A 17,820-nucleotide genomic window follows, 5' to 3' on the forward strand; every position below is an offset into this window, starting at 1 on the left:
TACTATATACAACCTAACTAGCTCGAAAAATTATTAAACTTACTTTTTCGTATGTTTGTTATTGATTATAGAATGATTATTCTTTATTTTAACAGAAATTATGTAAAATCGAGAAATATTTCTAAATTGTTATATTTTTCTGAGCATATTTGCAGTCGATACAAAAGCTTTCCCCTCTTATTAGAAGCTGTTAACTATATCTTCTTCAGGCATACTATCGATAACGGCAAATTTATAAAAAGAAAAGAAAAATTGCGTTATGTAAAATTAATTTTAATTGGTTAATAACCAATTTTTTTATAACTATATATATTCAAATTCAATTAACAAAGAACTGAAGCTTCACTGGTAAGTTAAAATTTAGTTAATAGTTCATAAATGATATGCGAGAGGCCACTTTTCTCATATACATCCTCCGAAATCGATTAATGATTTTGTTTTTTTAATGATTAGCAAGTTTCTTTAGATTAGCGATTGTAAAAACATAATGATTTGTTTCTTTTTACATTGCTTACAAATTTCTTTTTAATTAAATTTGACTACAATAATATATCTTATAAATATTTGTATTTAATAATGTATTTAATAAATTATAGCTTTATATAGAAAAGAAAAGCATATAAATAGCATATAAATTAATAGGGGAAACCGGGGCTAAACCGACACTATTTTTTCAAAGACAATTTTTAATATTTAATTAAAATGTTTAGGCAAATTTTTTCAATGGTATATATATTTAAAGAGTGTTTCTTCAGGTACAAAATTGATTCAGGAAGTTTTGCTGTATGTCGCTTTGTTTTGCCGCCGGGAAAGGAAAAGTGACGCAAAGAAAAATTTTCAAATTGAAAAATGCCGGGGTAAACTCGACACTTTGCCTGATCGACACAATTTGATCTGGAACTTATTTTTTATTGTCTGAAACTAAATATACATTTGTTTATCGTGTATTTAGAAAGTACAAAAATTTGGAATTAAGTAAAACAATCATTGGAAATAATGAGAACAAAAATTGTTGAACATTCAATTATTTTCATCTGAACTCATGTCTGAAAAACAATCTATGCAAGTAAATTCGCGATTACACGTGCGCACACATTTGTCATGGGCCATATGCTGCATTAACAGCATCGTTTATTATTGGGTACCAATAAAATAGCGTGTCGACTTAGCCCCTGTCGTCGTTTTTTACTTTTGTTACTCCAAAAATATACAAATTTTGAAAATATGCAAAAATTATTATCGGATTTGTATAAAGCATCGAATTTCTCATCAAAATCACTTACCGGTAGATTCGCAAGAGTAAAGCTCGATGAAAGAGTAGACATTTTTGAGAGATCAGAAAAATTACTTTTTACTATCAAAAACGCTTATATCGCGTTAATAATGACACTATAACTCAGAATGTTACCAAATTCTGTTGATAATACTGGCACATAAAGACGCATTTACAGTAGGAAAGGCAAGTTTCTACGATAGATTTAAATTGGCAAAAAGCCTATGTCAAGTTTGCCCCGTTGTCGGCTTAGCCCCGGTCTCCCCTATATAAATAGATTTGAATTAATTAACATTTCATCTACTTGTAATAATCATAGACTTATGAACATCGCGTAAAATTTTGCATTAGCTCTGCTATTTAATAATTTTAAGTATAACTTACTGACTATATGTATTATATTAATTATTAAGAATTTAGCTAGTTAAGCATTACTATAATGCTATAATTTTTTATAAAAATATTGTATAATTAAATATAACATATATAAATTAATATAATTTATACAAAATCATATATATTCAAGAAAAAATATAAATAAAAGACAATGTGTTGAATAAAAGGGGATGATTGGCTATGTATCGAATAAATAAACGATAGCTCCAGTGCACAGGATTTTCCTGCGTATTTATATCGGATCATACATTATCTCCAAGGTAATTCTTGGAAGTTGCGCATCACCGCGCGATCGAGCCGCTTCGCGAGCTCTCGTGTGTTTCCTGTCGCGAGAATAAACGTCGAAAAAACTTAATCTGTGAAACCAGAGTAGAAATCCAAATATTGGCTGGCTTTTTTTACGGAGGCTTTGATATGTTCAATTGGAACCACCATCTTTATCCTCGGCTTCGAGCAGTAAAACTTAACATTTAATTCCTTGCGCTTTCTAATTTTTATAGATATCTTTCATGAGATAAAATATCAGATTTCATAAAAAATTAATAATAAAATAGCTTTTATATAAATGTTAAATTACAGTATGGTTGATATGTCTGATCTTATGTCCAACGCGATTATCAATTGATACTGTGATGTATAGAATATATAAAAGAGAAACGCGCGTAATATTTATTTTATATATTACGTCAATCAAGTTTATTTTGTAATTTAATTTATCTTGATAAATAATTTTTATTGTTACATAATTTAAAATAACTTAGGTAATGACGCAAGGAATTAATTTATAAATAACCAAGTAGCCATTGTAATATTTCGGCGATTCACTCGTCTTCCTATTTCATTTGTGGTAAAATATTCGAAATCTATAGCTGGTATAAACAATACCGCGGGTCTTCGTACTTCGCAATTGCTTAATAACTAAATTAATTAATACATTTTTTACATCTTAATAAGATTCTAGTAATTACTAATTGCGTATTATTGCGGCGAGAATCTCGAAGCACGAGGCTGGAAGAGGATGACGGATCTCGTTGGATACGACGTAATTGACGGTTACAGATTGTTCTATTCGTTTGCGTTATAAAGCTGCAGAACTTTAAGCCTTTATGCATCCAATATAAGTATCATTATCGTAGACAGTTAAGTAAAATTTTTTAAATTTTGTAATACTAACTATAATACATGACTGTACTTAAATATTTAAGATATTTTTGTAATACACTAAAATGTCTCTCAAAACGTTAATATGATTCATTAGATTTTATTAAAATACGCGGATAAATAAACTTCTTTTCATTATTTTTCAATTTATTTAATCGAGATAAAGATATATGTATATTTGATGATTTAATATATATTTTAATTCAATTAATTTGTATTTTTTGTATTACTTAAAACGCATATTAATGCGTTTTGTACGCATAATTGATATCGATGCATATGGCTTAAAGACGTGCGCAGTGAAAGTTCTGTAATTTAGTAATATACTTGTAGTAATATATATTTAACAATACTTATTGGTAAATTATTTTATGTGTATTGCGTTCGTATGTACACGACGCATCTTTTTCGTTTTTTTTTCTTTTTAATCATACGATATCTCTTTAATAACGCTACATCGAGTAACAAAGTCGTTCTATGTAAAAGTATTTTCAATACGCAACGTCACTTTTAGAGCGTTGTAACAATATAAGTGGTAAACAGTTGTTGTTTATACATATTAAAAGAATTATCTTTGTAAAATTTCTATTGAAACGTTTCTCTTTTATTTTCGTTACAGAACTCATGATGGCTTCTTCGATCATCTTAACAAACATGTCATCAGTTATTACATTTATTAAGTCCCGGGAACATCGTGTAACTGGAATTGTAAAATTCTTAAACTTTAAAACCACTTTGTGGCGCTGTAACAATTTCCAAAAACTCGGCCTCGCTTTTTCAAGCGAACGAAGAAAATTTTCTATTTAATTAAGGACGTATTTCTTTAATTTAACGATCAATACACGGTATCTCTTAAAGAAATATGATATGCATGGCTCGAACGCAAACGAGCGCAGTTTCATAAATGATCATATTTGATTCGAACGTTTTCGATTGTATTTGCGCTCGAAAACCAATCTTTCGAATCACACTCTCCGTATACATTTTTGAAGATAATATAATTTATCAGATTGACGACAGACGAGAAATTGCGGAGTATTCTTATAAAAGAAATTCTGCAAATTCTCGCGAAAATTTCGCTAAGCTGTTGGATAATCAGTTCGATCGATCGGTAATCGGTGCGTACGGTTCGCAACACCAGTCCATGTACAATGTGATACACGAGGAAGTTAGAATTCACATACGAGTCGTACGAAGACCCACGTTCGCAGTTTGTTTGGAAGAATTAATACCGTGAACAGAAGTTACTTTACAATCACGATATTACTTTGTTAAGGAGTTCGGTTGAGAGAGTAATGGTTGGTTCTCTGGCGTGAGTTATGAGTTTAGTCAGGATTCACTGTGTGCGTGTAACCGAAATGCTTGAGAAATTACTGTACAATTTGTACTAAAATTTTTAACACAAAGTAAAACAATATTGACTTCATAACCAGAAACATAATTTTTACAGACTTAAAGGTTCCTTTGAATTCTATATTTAAAGTTTGAATTTTGTAATTTACATTCGACCGCTACTTCTTTACGCAACTCATTAACGATCAGTCTATCAACAAATTTATTTAATTCGACAAAATAAGCTTGCAGATAACCACTGGATCTTAATGCCTGTAAAACTAAACGTATCACATCGTCTTGTAAGCTTTAGTAATCAAGCAAAATGCAATATAAACTTTATGCGGGAGCAAGAGGCGGCTAAGTTTGAGGAACATGAGGAAGTTTACCAACTCTCTCTCAAGTAAGATCGTCGCATCAGTCACGTCGTCACAAAGTAACATCGCGGTCACAAAGCAAGCCCTTTACAAGTATAACGCCATGCTCTCCGACACGTACATCGGTTTTCACACACTTATGATGCACCCACACACACATACGCACACACACACACGTGTGCGATCTCGCATGCATGCGTAATTATTGCATTACCCTCGCGTCGCTTTTTTTTACAGTTAAGCAGTCACCCTCACGTTCGCACGAAGCACGGAAATTACTAACAATAATGTAGAAAAATGTTAAGAAATAAAAAAATTATTTAAAACAAGATTAAGAAAAATGATTTGATGAACAAAGATAAAAGATTTATTATGTTTCTTTAATTAAGAAACAAAATTTCCATTTAGCAAATTATGCTAACTAAAATATTTGACGTTATGCTGTAATTTTTCTATTAACAATAAGTTACTTCAAGATTAAATCCAAAACAAAATGCCGCAGGACAGGCTCTCTGATGTATTTCGCTATATTTGTAAGATCTGCAGAATGATTCTCCCGCAAGGTGGATAGCTCATTATCGTTGATCGTCGAAATCGCGATTTCTCGACGTGATGCACGTGTATCTAGTGCGCAATACGTTACAGAGAGTAATTAGGCCGCGTGTAGTTCCGACTTTGGCGTCGGATATTTGATTATCTGATTCAGCTGGATCATATGAGATCGCCATGAATAGATACACGCGCAGTTCTTAGCGTACATTAATGATGATTACGCGCGTATGTCCAAATGTTCATTGAGAAAATAAGAAATTACGAGATATTATTTTTTGCGAGACATCTGCAAAAGGTCGCAAATAAATCGTATAAAGTATGAAAAAAGATATAAAATTAAGAAGTGCAAAAAGAAGAGAAAGGCAATAGAGATTTGCCAATAAATTGGATATACAATGAAATATATAATACTAATTTTGTATACAAAAGTGTCTCCATATAGTAAAATAGAATTTGTTCTCAAATATATGACCGAAGTATCGATACGGTATATCGTTCTACTCAGCTGCCCGTGCTTCGTGGAGGAAAGTTACATCCGTCGAATGCAGCAGTATTAAAGCTACTCGCCGTCTTATTAGCGAACAGTGCGTCAAAAGTACCTTGCCAGTGAGTAGTAATTGAGCGTAATATGGTTCTTATCGGCTGATTCGTGCGTCTATAACCGACGATCTAGGATCGTCTAGGAGGATTTCTTTCCGCGCGCAGTTTTATTTACATTCCGATGCAGCGAGCGTTTAAACTTCAAGCAAACTCCGCCGAATACGTGAGTTACGCCATTTTCGGAACATCCCCCCTTCGTGTCGATCAAGGTTGAATTTAGGGTTCTCAAGGAATGACGAGCGCAATGATGTTCCAAGTGGAAATACCGGCGCGATTTCGTATGCGCGTTTAATTAATTATATTAATTAAAATATAGATGCGATTAAATTTGCAGAATTAATTGCTGTTACATTTCCATAGAATTAATATAATTAGTGAAAATATACACAATTAAAATTCAATGAATTAATATGGGCATTAAATTAACGAAATTACAATTCAGAGCAATAAAATATGCAATTTGCATTTCTACCAAATGTCATATTAAACTAATTCAATCGTGCTTCCGTTAAATTCTTTATATGCGCGCATTATAATCGCGCATGCATCTTAATTAGGTTTATATCCATAATGTAAAAATCAATGGCCGAGGTTTGAGACACTCCGCGCATTTATTCGATATGGATAACTCATCCTATTTTCGCACCGCGTAAATCAAAAAGGAGCAGAGACCCGTCAACCTTGATCTACGTTTCTCGCGAGATTTTCGCATGTTTGGTCCATCACCTTCGAGATCGATCGAGTTCATCGAAAGAGCTGTCTCGCTTTTCGATCGATCGTCCCCGAAGAGCCGATCTCGCCGCCGCTGAAACGATTAGTCTCGCTGCTTTCTCTAACTAATCAACATATATTATATTCCTGTATACGTGCGCGTATGTATAATGTGACATTAACATCTTCCGTCCCTTTGAGCGACGTGCCCGCGATTCATAAATTTTATACATTATTGCTTTACCACGTCGCGCACGTACAATCCGCCTCGCGCTTTCTCTCGGTTATTTTCCGGTTATTCAATAATTTTAATTTAATTAAATTGTCATTATTTAATAGGATTCTTTTCTAGTTTATTAAATAATATTTAAATAATTAAAATTAATAAACGTGTCAAAAAGAGAGATCTGTCAGTGTATCAGACAATCAGATTATTATAAATCTGATTTTATTTTATTTCTTTTTGTATCACAACTTCTGTTAACTTTCGGATATCAATTTTTATCTGTTCTATTTGTATTGCGCAAAACAGAGTTTATAAACAGTATAAAGAAATGGTTATTAAAAAATTAACATTTAATTTTTAAATTTTAAGTTTAGAAGAATTGTTACAAAGATAAATATGCCCGACTGGACACAGTTTAGCCAAAAATTAAGTAAAATTAATTGAAGAGAATGATGATACCTGATTATAATTTTTGCTGTGCAACGAGATTGGAAATAATGTAATTATGATACACATGCATAATAGCGCGAATTAAATTATAACGCGGGAATAATTACCGCCAAAACCGAATACGAAAGAACGAAATGGTATTCACTCCGGCATTCGCGCGTTCATAACCACTTTATAATCTGATGGTAATAGCGCGATTTATATATATTATTATTATTTAATGTAATATAATTCAGGGAAGAGCGCGGGGAACGATTGGCACGCACAAACGCACTCTCATATATTTCGCACGCAGAACTCACACGCACACAAGGCGGTAGTTATACTCGCGCCTAGATCGACGAATGCCACCTAATTGAATTGCCGTATTACAACTTGTCTAATTCGCATTTGTCGTCCATGTACAAACAATATGGCAGCCAGAACGCGCTGGCTGTCCGTCTCGCATTATCTATATTTATATTTATATTTTATATATATATATATATGCACTTACATAACGTATATGTATAGAGTATATCGTATGCATAGAAGGGCTCTATTTATTTGCCGTATTGTTCCTGCCGCTACATTGTCTAGCGAGTTTTCCTTAGTTAACTTCAGCGGCTCCCGGATTCGCCTGAAGCTTTAGCGCGATTATAATCCTCAAGATTCCGTCCAACGGATTCTCGTCACTTTATTCGCGGCTAACAGGAGTCACAAGGATAACAGAAGTATTCGTAGTAATCGTTATATTCGCGTTTCCATCAACGACTGATTGTATAATCTGTATTTAGCTTTTCAAGAATTAGTTTCCCCGTTTATTGATTGATGTTTCTTCATTTTCGAGAATATTTTCAATAACATTTCAATATTATTTTCGGAAACAATGAAGCAGGTAGTTAATAAATAAATTATAAAGAATTTAAAATTGATAAAAAATTATAAACATTTTAAATCTGTAATAAAAAATGGGATTTTTTAAATTTATTTGATAATATATTGACTTTTGTCGCATTTTTTGCAACAAGTTGAGTGTTTCGAGAAAGAATAGTGTAAAATATTTAAATCACAAGCTATATATAACGTAATTGTGTTAATCTTTCGTGGTAAAGTAATTAAGACAAAAAATATTAAATTATATTTGACATTTTATCATTAAATTTATATTCAGCTATTTCACATTTGTGATCCACAATAATTGAATCTCGACGATCTTGGAATTGTATTAGATAAAAGTGATTAAGACACTTCCGTTCGAAATAAATTAATGACGGAAAATAGTCGAGATTTAATGCTAGCAAAATGAAATCGTCTCTCAGATTCTCGAAACACTGAACTCGGCCACGCTTTAGTATCGTTTGGAGGAAAAAGAAAATGGGTGGGGCAGTGACGAGTCTGTCGCAGAGCGAGGGATAATTATCGGAATCCCGAGGGTTATTAATCGCCGGTATCGAGATTATGATCGAGCCAGCAGCAGCGGGAGGATTTTCTCCGGCTGCTGAATAATTCCAGCTCGTGAATTTCTGAGTAATTTGTAAATGTCAAGCGTTCGGCCGCCGTTTACAAGTTTTCCGCTTCGTATCCCCCTCTCGTCTTCCGGCCTGACAAATCGACCGTTTATACAGGGTGCCTCCCACAGTCACGAACTATTGACATTGCGCGCCGTAATTACGGAGACGCGCGACGCGAGGTGCCACGCCGTTTCACATATTGATATGGCGCCATCGGCTAATAAAATAATCGATGACACGAATATATGACGGACAAGAAAATGTTCAAAAAAGAAAAAAAAACAAAAGTATGTACACTTACATCGGGGGAGTACTTCATATCTAACGAGCAGATGTATTGTTTTTTTTCTCTTGTTATAAATAAAAAAACAATCACGTCTAAAAGGTTTGATTAATTGTACAGTTGCTGCACGACGAGTTGAAAATTCGATTGTCGGATTTGCGTTGATATATCTCTAAATCTATATGTGTGATATTAAGGCGATATTATCTAAGCAAGTTCTCTGAGGCCGTATATTATTTAGCGAAAATTTGATTGGACGTCTTGCCTTCTCTTAGAGGACTTAGATTTTCTAAGGCACCCCGTACATCTCTACGGTGATTGGATATTTACAACTTGAATATATACAGTTTGAAAAAATAATGAGGAAAAAATAGAAAAGAAAGAGGAAAGAATTTTCGTCGGGACCGTCGAGATCGACTCGGGATACTTCGTATACATCGGTTGCGACTTGAAACTTGAAAACGAGCGGGCCTCGATCGATTTTTCTCGCTCGGCTACATTTCCCCAGGCTACCTCTATATTACACACTTTTTTTTCTGCTCTTACGTCGCTATTAACAATCTACATTTATCTATACACACTCGAGCCTCTCGTCGACGAGCCGCGCGTCGTATAGACGCGCGTGTGTTTTAAGGTTTAGATTTCAACTTTAACAAACACCTAATGGTCCAGTACGGGAGGAGGTTTGCGTTGCTTGGCCGTTAATTATACAGTAGATTAGTGCTTAGCCGTTTATACAGACTGCCTCTCGCGTTACGGTCGATTTATTATACACACGTCGTACTCTCTCGTTCCGAACGATCGCGAATCGCACCCACCGTTTTTCTGCTCCTATACTCTCTCGTCAATCTTCGACGAGCGATTTTACGTTTTTACTTGAATTTCACATTTCGAGATGCCTCTTGAGGCGCAACTTCAAAAAAGTGTGACTTTTAATGTCTCTCTCTCTCTCTCTCTCTCTCTCTCTCTCTCTTTATTTTTATTTTTTTTCTTGATTAATTTGTCAAGATTGCCGCTGTCGCATCGAAAGCGCGAATTAATTCAAAACTGTTTTTGGTTTCCATTCGGATTAACATCGTAATATAATGTCAACAAGATTATAATTGTGCGAAGAGTCTCAACGTTTAAAAATAAAACACTTCGAGTGTATATATGTAATATTTTTATTTCAACAATTTGCAACAAAATGTTCCTATCTATTCACGGACTTCGCGTTAATCATCCGCTTTTCTAAGTGATGATTGTAATCCTGTCTGCCAATCAAGATTGGGCATTGAGAAAATTTATTTTTATATATATATACATTATATATAGAGAACATATATATAATTTATATATATTGATTAATCTCGTGTTAGAACGTAAAAATCTCTCGATTACTCATTTTCCAATATTTCTCAGTTTTCATACATGTCATTAATTATTCTCCGCCAATCACTCGCCCGTAAATCATCATGTAATCAAACATCATTAGTAACCGCGTGCCGATTGTTAATGGTCAACTTGCGATGCAACTCGTGTCCAAGTTACGTCGGTTGCATGTCGATCGCGCAACAATCTCGTTCGCAAGACACTTTTGACGGCGGGAAATTGTCGAGCGCGTGAAATGAAAACGCAATTTGGCCGATGATTTCTACTTGATTTCGCGTACATTTGACAAATGCATTCCGTGTCAATCTCGTTTCCGTATCAAGCTCGACCTCAAAGCGGCGTCGATCGTCCAGGGCATCATCGATCATCCGTCACTAACCCTTCGAGTAGCGCAAATAACACTGTGTTTTTCTACAGTGTAACTGCAGTATCTTCAGTTAGGCACAGTGTTTTCAACTGCCATGTCCACATACATTAGTATATCTATATAATAAGTGCTTTCGAAATGTCGGAACATGCAATGAATATTTTATAAAAGTATCTATTTGCTATTTTCTCTATAAGCAATATGTGTTTTGAAAATAAAACTAGGTAATCCCCCAAAATCGACAGTTTTAATGCAGTTTATATATAAAGATGTATTTTATATTCTCATTGGTGCCTTAAAATAACTGTACTTTATTATATTTATTGTAGAAAATAAACAATTGAAATAAAAAATATATATTTACATAAATTTCATATTTTAAATAAAAGCACATTATTCAAAGAATTTTATCTCGGAAGAAAAATAACTTTGCTTACAATAATTTAATGTTAATTACGATAATCATCGCATGTTCCACGTTAAATCCGGAGTCATACGAGCTGTGACGGTCGAAGAGTTAAGGACAAGGTTCGAGGACGCTCTGTCGAGGTTACAGTGTAACAAAAATACCATTAAATATCAATATATATTTAATAATATCTTCAACGGCGCGGTGAGAGATCCGCGATCGGCGGGAACGTGTTTGGGGATCGCCGTGCGAATCCGCCGATTGATGATCCCTGCGATCTGTCTCCGATCCGCACGACGATCGAGGGGAAGGCGGGGGGGATTTCTTCCCTTCGTTGATCTGCGCCCTTCAAGGCCACGAGTCCTCTCTCGTCCGAGTGGGTGGTCTCGTTGTCGGGACCATTGCTACTACATGCACGCGACACGTGGCGATCCTCCGCGAGGGGGACACTCGATACAGATTTTTCTCGACGTCCTGATGTCCCTGTCACGACCCGAAGAGACACGTCGACCCGAAGAAGCTGATCGCGAACAGAACGACGAGGAGCGCCGACGACGACCTGGAGATCGCCGCCTCGTTGCTGTACGGCATCTTCACTTCGACCTCGGCCATCTTGAAGATCGAGAGCAGCGGATGTGTGTGCACCTCGTGGTGCTTGTTGTTGATCTTGTCGCTGAGATCTTGCATCATCGACGCGCACTCCTCCTGCAAATCGAGCATTTCGATTAGCGCGTTCAGTTTAAACTTTCAATTCAAAAGCAGATTTTATTTTAATATATAGGAATTTGATACGACATTCGCGTAATTATTAAATGACGGGAGGTTTTATATCTATTATGGATCCCTATAATCGTGATAGATGCTTGATTTCTAATATTCCAACGTAATTTTGAATTGATTCGCGTTCCAATTTACATCAGATATGTTAGTTTGAATTTTTACTTATTTTCGATATTTTGTATATAATTGTATACAAAGGTAATTTTTATTTAAATAAATATCATAAACGGAAAAAATTATGAACCAAATAAGTAAATACTGTGCCAAAAATTATCTTTTCTAGTAACTTTGTTTATGATCAACTACAAAATATTAGCGTAGTAATACGTATAGCTTTATAACATAGCGAAAAAAATAAATCGATCGGAACCAATCAAATTTTCATTTAATCGAAGAATTCGCAGAGCGACGATATGTCCTGGTAAATTCCAGGATCGTTTGTATAATGACCGGAATAAATCCTTCGCGAAAGTATAATCTCCGCGAGAGCACGCGCATTTTCCGTTCCTACTATCAATAGTTGTTCCGCCAGAATACGAGTTTTCCCTCGAATACGACTTAACGACGTCGAATGTAACCCCTCCCCTCCTCCTCCCCCCGTTTTATCCTGTATCTCTTTCCAGACGGAATCCGGAATCGATTTCCATTTTCAACCCTCTCCCGCTACGCGCAGCCCTTGTTCCTCGTCCCCAAAATTACCCTCGGCTCGTTGAATCTTTAATTTCCGGCGTAGGAGTCCGCGAGAGGTTGAGAGCGATTTTTGGTGATATCTTTCTGGTGCGCCACGTGGCCCGACCAGATTTCTCAACCCGCCCGCGCCGACGTTTCGTTCGCTCGTTTCGTGCCCGGGCGAGGTTTTCAATGTGAGATTAAATTCCGCGTGAAAGCTGGAATCTTGCGCGAATAACTTCGCTGTGACGAGCCGGTGTAGCTTTCCGAGCGTGGAATGAAACTTTTGACGAGTCCGACCATTGATATCTTTGGTGCGTTGGAAAAGAGACAAGAGTCGTCCAACTTCAGATTTTCAGATAAAATGTCATCGAGCAATGTATTAGAAGTCTGCATTGTAAAAGTTAATTTATTATATAGCGATTTTATGACGTAAACGCTATAATACCTTGGCTTTCTTTGGAAAAAATTCTGCTTAGGTTTTTTTTTTATAATTATGGCAATCTGCTATATTTAATGTATCAGATAATAAATTTACTTTTTTGAGATTCACCTAGTTATCGCCTTTATTTTCTTCAAAATATGTGTTTTATGAAATACTTGATGCGTGAGACGGGGAAGATATCTGACTATGAAACAATATTGCAGTATATATCCGCGCGTATTCGATAATTAACTCGCAACGTGCGAGAGACTCGGGTCTACAATTAGCACCAGCCAATACGTAAAATGAATTATCGCACTGGGCTTTTGTCCGGCCATGCTTGGATCATTACTGCTTCGCGCAGTTCCATTCAATTAGCCTAAAAACCCGGCTAGGCACATTCGGCGTGCTTTGCGCTTTCTTTTATCACATGGGTTACGTCCATTTTGCAGTCAAGTACAATAGCTGAATTTAGACATTTAAAGTAGAAGATATACATCATGCGGAATTAAAAAGAATTAAATAAATTCGTATCTCGGGGTCCACAATTTAAAAAATCGCAAAAATATCGGAAATTCAGATGCAAATTTAACTTTAACTTTCCGCAGAGCTGTCCATTGTATTAATATCATTAATATCATACTTTAAAATAATAAATTATACAAGAAATCGATATTATATAAACGTAAAGAGTATTTTTTCCCAAATAAAATAATTAAATTTATATTTTAAAATAATACCTAGCTTATATTTTTCAATTCTAGAACTTAACGGACGAGTTTATCGCCTAAAAGTTCAGATTGGTATAATTCGTGTATTAAATAGAGTAGCCGAGTACGTCAAAGTCGCTAGTTACTTACTCCACTTTTTACTATATCATCATAATTTTGTTACGCGGAGAAGTTGACGAAGCTTTTAATTGCTTATGTGTGTTTCCGTGTGCTCTCGGTTTCCCTACCAGAATAATCCGGCTTTGAATATGCAATTGTGCGGTGTGTGACCTTTTTTTTCCATCGGGATTATCCAACAGATTCGCAACAGTATTGTGCGCTACCGTGGATATGTAACTCCCACTTTTTTTACTCCGCGGATTGCGCTGCTTATCTCCCGTCGTGCTTCAACATCAGCCGACACGCGTTTAATTTTTCCCCGGATAATATTTTATTTAATCCGAGCTTCGCCGTAAAATAATACATGGTATAATGGTATGAGCGTCTCATTTGTTTCTGCAGTAAAACATTAGTCCTAGTGGAAACATCAAATAATTCAACCTTAATGGAGTTAAATAAAACCAAACTGCTTTTAAAACTCAAACTGGATACTTTCGCAAAGTTTTTTTAATTTTGGGTTATTCCTGGTTAACTCAGTTATTGGAGACATGCGATAAAAGATACGTTTCTTGCGAATTAGTAATAGTAATAATTATATTTTAATATTCTTTTTGTTTTTTATAAATAATGCTTTAAATAATAGCACATATTTAGGTGATTCTTAATATTAAATAAAATCTGTCTATTAAATATATGAGAAAAAAAATTATATCTTTTAATCACGTATATATATATATATATATATATATATATATATATATATATATATATATATATGTTCTTTCAATTTAGCTCGTCATGAAACATCAAATGAACATGTGTTGGCCATCTTCCCTCTATGGCCATCTTACCCGAGTTTACCCTATATATAATCACACTACCTAATAATTTCCAACTGTCCAATTTTCTTTTCAAAAGCGTATTATAGATATAATAATTGTATTGCCCTACTAAAATAATTGTTAACCGAAATGATCAAATCAATCGCGAGCTGCCGCGATTTCGTGCCGAACATAACATTCCGCTGTTTACGCCGGTTGTTTAACGTTATGCTTTAATTAATACCGAGCCGCGCCACACGACGAAACTCACCGCGGCAGCTCGATGGTTGTTCTAATTTACGCTCTCTTGTATTATGCGGTACGTGCCTCTTCTACATATTAATCCAGGGTTAGAAGTACATTCGTGTTACATTGCGCTCCGCCAAAATAATTTCGCTTTACAAGTATAGACACGCGCTAATACAATTATTCGGAAAATTGGCGAACGCACGAATGAATGTACACAAGGAAAGCTAATATATTATTTACCTAAACATTTAATTACAGAAAGGCTGCAACGAGTACGTTGAGTTTATTTAAACACAAAGGGTGTAGTGTAAATGATCCTAAGTGGCTTAGAAGTGAAAATTATTAAGACGTTTAACGATCGCAAATAAAAGTAATTTTCAGTAAATTGTTATTAAAGTTATATTGTTAAGTAATTTGCGTATAATAATTTTAAGAATCGATATGCGAGGTAAAATTAGTCGATGTAAATATAGTTTTGAATCCATAGTAAAATTTTAATAAAAATGCATACAAAAATCATGGTAAAATCTGACTTTCGACAAGCCTTTCAAAATTGCATTTAATATTTTAGTCTTTATTACATTTGCAAACAGTGAGACGTGTTACCAATATTAATAACTGTATTAATTAAAATTCTTTTCCTAATAAAAAAGGAATTATCCACGCTAGTGGTGCAATCTAAAATTAATCAGCCTTTTTTCCTAGTGGTAATAAACGAAAGATTAAGCTAGCAGCAATCGCGCTTATGTTAGCGGAAACCTGTTCAATGGATCCAAAGAAGTGTGTCGCGAGCTAAAGTGCGATGGCATTAAGCCTCGAGCATGATCGTGCTACTCTCTTCGAAAGACGATCTCAATTCGTGATCGCCGGAAACAAATGGTTCTCCTTACAGCATCGTCACGGGTTTGGCAATTTATCCCCGCGTGAATGAAGACAGGTGCAAGGCGAAGGCATACCTGCAGGTGCAATTGCAGCCGGTGATGGGGCAGGTACCATTATCTCTTCCGTCAGGACAAATCCCTTATTAATGGTCGACTAATTGGATTTCTGGACGGAGGAGTGATTACGTCAAAACGTGCAATGGCCTCGTGCATGTTGACAGGAAAAGGAGCGAGAGGTATGAGGCGTATAGGGTGTCCCCAATGTATAAGGTTGTACAAGGTGTCTTTCTATGTACCTTCTCTTCCAATTATAAAATCTTTAATTTAAGAGCAATTTTTTTTAAACAAACAACCTTTTAAACGCAAACAGTTGAAAATTTTAAACGTTCTTACAAATTAAAAGACACGAAGAGAAAACAATATTTCATTATTTTTGTTTAATTTCAGGTAAATTTTATATCCTGAAAAAATTTATTAAAAATTGTGCGTTTAAATATTACGCGAATTTATAGCTTTCGGCCAAAGAAACAATTGATAACATGTGCTATTGGAGCAATATGCGATTTGCGGGACACTCCGTATGCAGCTAATAGCTAGAAGACAGATTCATCCTACACAATGGCGATCTCTCCATTGGCTCTTGCATCCCGCTCGATATCCACCCTTTCAATCGGATAAATACATCTGATATCAGGGAACGATTGTTGCTGTCGTCGCTCGAAGACGACTCGTAATTGGTTGCAATGATGAAACAATAGCGCCGATGTATAATAGCGCGGATACATCACATCCATATGTGAATGACGCGATGACATTGCAATTGGTAAGAGAATGAGAAATGATTATGATGGACTAATTGCGGCAGTAAACGATTAATTGTGACAATTAATTGTATAGGAAGATTTCTTTCAAAATCCGCTTTTTTTACTTTAGAAATATTTGCTTTGAAAGCATTCACATAAACTGATAAATCTTTCAATAATTTTATTCATATTATTTTTAAAGATATTGTAAATCTAAAGCACATACACCGGGTGTTTCATTTTAATAGCCCCAGACAAATATCTCGAAAAATATGAAAGATACGAAAAAACGTTTCAGACAAAAGTTGTTTGGTTCGAAGGGGGACATAAGATGGTGTCATTGGTTTGACCTTGAGTGAACGTGCCGAGGTCATATAGAGTTCAACTTTGTTTTTTAAAATAAAATTTCCTATTTTTCATTGCATATTCTTGTAGCTTACCTAAAGAGCTTTTCAAAACTCTATATTTGAGTATTTTTTCATGAAGTACTTTTTGAGTTACAAGGCTTGAAAGTTATTGGGTTGCAATTATGTATCCAACAGAATGGTACTACATTTGAGCATTTGCTGCAAACCAAAAATACACAATGTGACTTCGATGTGACCCTATTTGTGAGTCAATCGGTCTTACTTTCACTGGCCGGATCAATGTTGGGTCTTGCCTTCACTGGCCGGATCAAATCTTGGGCCTTGCCTTCACTGGCCGGATCAAATCTTGGGCCTTGCCTTCACTGGCCGGATGAATGTTGGGTCTTGTCTTCATTGGCCGGTACACCTTGTAACTTGATTGTAACTTTCAAGCCTTGTAACTCGAAAAGTACTTCATGGAAAAATACTCAAATATAGGGTTTTGAAAAGCTCGTTAGGTAAGCTACAAGAATATGTAATTAAAAATAAGGAGTTCCATTTAAAAAAACAAAGTTGAACTTTATATGATCTTAGCACGTTTACTCAAGGTCAAACCAATGATACCATCTTATGTCCCCCTTCGAACCAAACAACTTTTGTCTGAAACGTTTTTCCGTATCTTTCATATTTTTCGAGATATTTGCCTGATGGGGCAATTAAAATGAAACACCCGGTATATCTCTTATTTTTAGGACCTCGTGATTTTTTTTATAAATGATGCCATGTAATTATGTATTATTGGATTGTTATCATGTATTGGTTTGCCAGGGTGAAACAATGTACGAAAAATTGTGATTTTTAGGAATATAATAAAACAATTTTTGTTGCAATAAAATTTGCGTAGCGACAAAATTATTTGCAGAATTATTTTAACAACGGTTATTACCATGCGTCGCGCGATCATTTGGTGCCGGCGCGTTTCGTGCCTCATATACAGTTTTTTGCCATCGAAAAG

General features: G+C 35.1%; 1 protein-coding gene across 3 annotated transcripts in view; it reads right to left on the reverse strand.

The window, feature by feature from the left end:
• Positions 1-1,874: 1,874 nt before the first annotated feature.
• Gfrl (Glial cell line-derived neurotrophic family receptor-like) overlaps positions 1,875-17,820 on the reverse strand; it is a 364,389-nt gene continuing 348,443 nt past the window's right edge. For all 3 annotated transcript variants that reach the window (XM_077405673.1, XM_077405674.1, XM_077405675.1), the window contains one exon: positions 1,875-11,706. In XM_077405673.1, the coding sequence (XP_077261799.1) occupies positions 11,488-11,706 (219 nt within the window). In that variant the 3' untranslated portion in view covers positions 1,875-11,487. The remainder of the gene's footprint in view (positions 11,707-17,820) is intronic.

The sequence above is a fragment of the Temnothorax americanus genome, unplaced genomic scaffold (genome assembly GCF_048541705.1).
Source record: "Temnothorax americanus isolate GAGA-0224 unplaced genomic scaffold, ASM4854170v1 Scaffold2, whole genome shotgun sequence".
NCBI lineage: Eukaryota > Metazoa > Arthropoda > Insecta > Hymenoptera > Formicidae > Temnothorax > Temnothorax americanus.